We start from the raw sequence: 2003 nt of genomic DNA, 5'->3' as shown, positions 1-2003 counted from the left end.
GATCTACAGATTTAATGCAAATTTTTAGAATGGAAAAATCCATTCTAAAATTAATATGGAATTTCAAAGGACCCCAAATAGCCAAAACAATCTTTAAAAAGAAGAATGAAGTTAATGACGCACACTTTCTGATTTCAAAACTTGTTACAAAGCTATGGTAATCAAAACAGTGTGTTACTGGCATGAAAACAGATATACAGACCAGTGGAATTGAATGGAGAGGCCAGAAATAAATGTTTGAGTATATGGTAAACTTATTTTTGACAAGGATGCCAAAACCATTCAATGGGAAAAGGACAGTCTCTTCAACAAATGGTGCTAGGAAAACTGGATAGACATATGCAAAAGAATAAAGTTAAAGCCTTACCTTACATCATATGAAAAATTAATTCAAAATGGATCAAAGACCTAAACTTAAGACTTCAACAATAAAACTCTTAAGAGAAAACATAGTGGAAAAACTTCATTACAATGAATTTGGCAATGATTTCTTGGATATGACACCAAAAGCACAGGCAACAAAAGTAAAAATAGCTAAACTGAACTACATCACAATTAAAAACTTCCATGTGAAGGACACAACCAACAGAGTGAAAAGGCAACCTGTAGAATGGGAAAAAACATTTGCAATCATATGTATGATGGGGGGTTAATAACCCAAATACAGAGAGAACTTTTAAAACTCAACAACAAAAAACAACCCAATTTTAAAAATGGACAAAAGGGCTACTGGGGCTGCTGCCACGTCTCTAGTAATCCTTGAGAAGTTCCAGCACATTTTGCAAGTACTCAACAACAATATTGATGAGCAGCATAAAATTGCTTTAGCCATTACAGCAATTAAGGGTGTGGGGCAAAGATTTGCTCATGTGATGTTGAGGAAAGCAGACATCGACCTTACCAAGAGGGCAGGAGAGCTCACTGAGGAAGAGGTAGAATGTGTGATCACCACTATGCAGAATCCACACCAGTACCTGATCCCAGACTGGTTCTTCAACAGACAGAAGGATGTGAAGGATGGAAAACACAGCCAAGTCTTGGCCAATGGTCTGGACAACAAACTTCATGAAAACCTGGAGCAAATGAAGAAGATTTGGACCCACAGAGGGCTGTGCCACTTCTGGGGACTTTGTGTCCAAGGCCAACACACCAAGACCACAGGCCACCATGGTTGCACCATGCATGTGTCCAAGAAGAAATAAATTTGTGGCATTGTCTGTTAGTAAATAGTTTATATAATTTTTTTCAAATGACAAAGAACTTGAAAAGACATGGCTCTGAAGAAAATAAACAAATAGCCAATAAGCATATAGAATTATGCTCAACATCACTAATCATAGGGAAATGCAAATCAAAATCACAATGAGAGGGGACTTCCCTGGTGGCGCAGTGGTTAAGAATCCGCCTGTCAATGCAGGGGACACGGGTTTGAGCCCTGGTCCAGTTAGATCCCACATGCTGAAGAGCAACTAAGCCCGTGCACCAAAACTACTGAGCCTGTGCTCTAGAGCCTGTGAGCCACAACTACTGAAGCCCACGCACCTAGAGCCCATGCTCCACAACAAAGAGAAGCCACCACAATGAGAAGCCTGTGCACCGCAACTACAGAAAAGCCCGCGCACAGCAACGAAGACCCAATGCAGCCAAAAATAAATTAATTACTTTTTTAAAAAAAATCACGAGATATCACTTCATACCCATTAGGATGGTTACTATTTTAAAAGAAAAAAAAAAGAAAGAAAATAACCAGTGTTGGCAAGGACATGGAGAAACTGGAACCTTTATGTACTGTTGGTGAGAATGTAAAATGGTATAGCTACTATGGAAAACAATATAGCAATGTCTCAAAAACATTAAACACAGAATCATGTGATCCAGCAATTCCACTCCTGGATTTACATCCAAAAGAATAGAAAGCAGGGTACCAAAGAGATATTTGTATACCCATGTTCAGAGCAGTATTATTATAGGCAAGAGGTAGAAGCAACCCACGTGTCTATCAA

At 38.8% G+C, this 2003-nt stretch overlaps 1 protein-coding gene across 1 annotated transcript; it reads left to right on the top strand.

Annotated features, from left to right (window-relative positions):
- The first annotated feature begins 713 nt into the window (after positions 1-713).
- On the top strand, positions 714-1202 carry LOC133075106 (small ribosomal subunit protein uS13-like). Its single transcript, XM_061169228.1, has one exon. It carries the CDS (start codon positions 714-716, stop codon positions 1200-1202), a length of 489 nt encoding a protein of 162 aa, XP_061025211.1.
- Positions 1203-2003: the final 801 nt, after the last annotated feature.

The sequence above is a fragment of the Eubalaena glacialis genome, chromosome 15 (genome assembly GCF_028564815.1).
Source record: "Eubalaena glacialis isolate mEubGla1 chromosome 15, mEubGla1.1.hap2.+ XY, whole genome shotgun sequence".
NCBI lineage: Eukaryota > Metazoa > Chordata > Mammalia > Artiodactyla > Balaenidae > Eubalaena > Eubalaena glacialis.
Note: the sequence above shows the minus strand (reverse complement) of the source record. Positions and strands in the feature narration are given on the sequence as shown.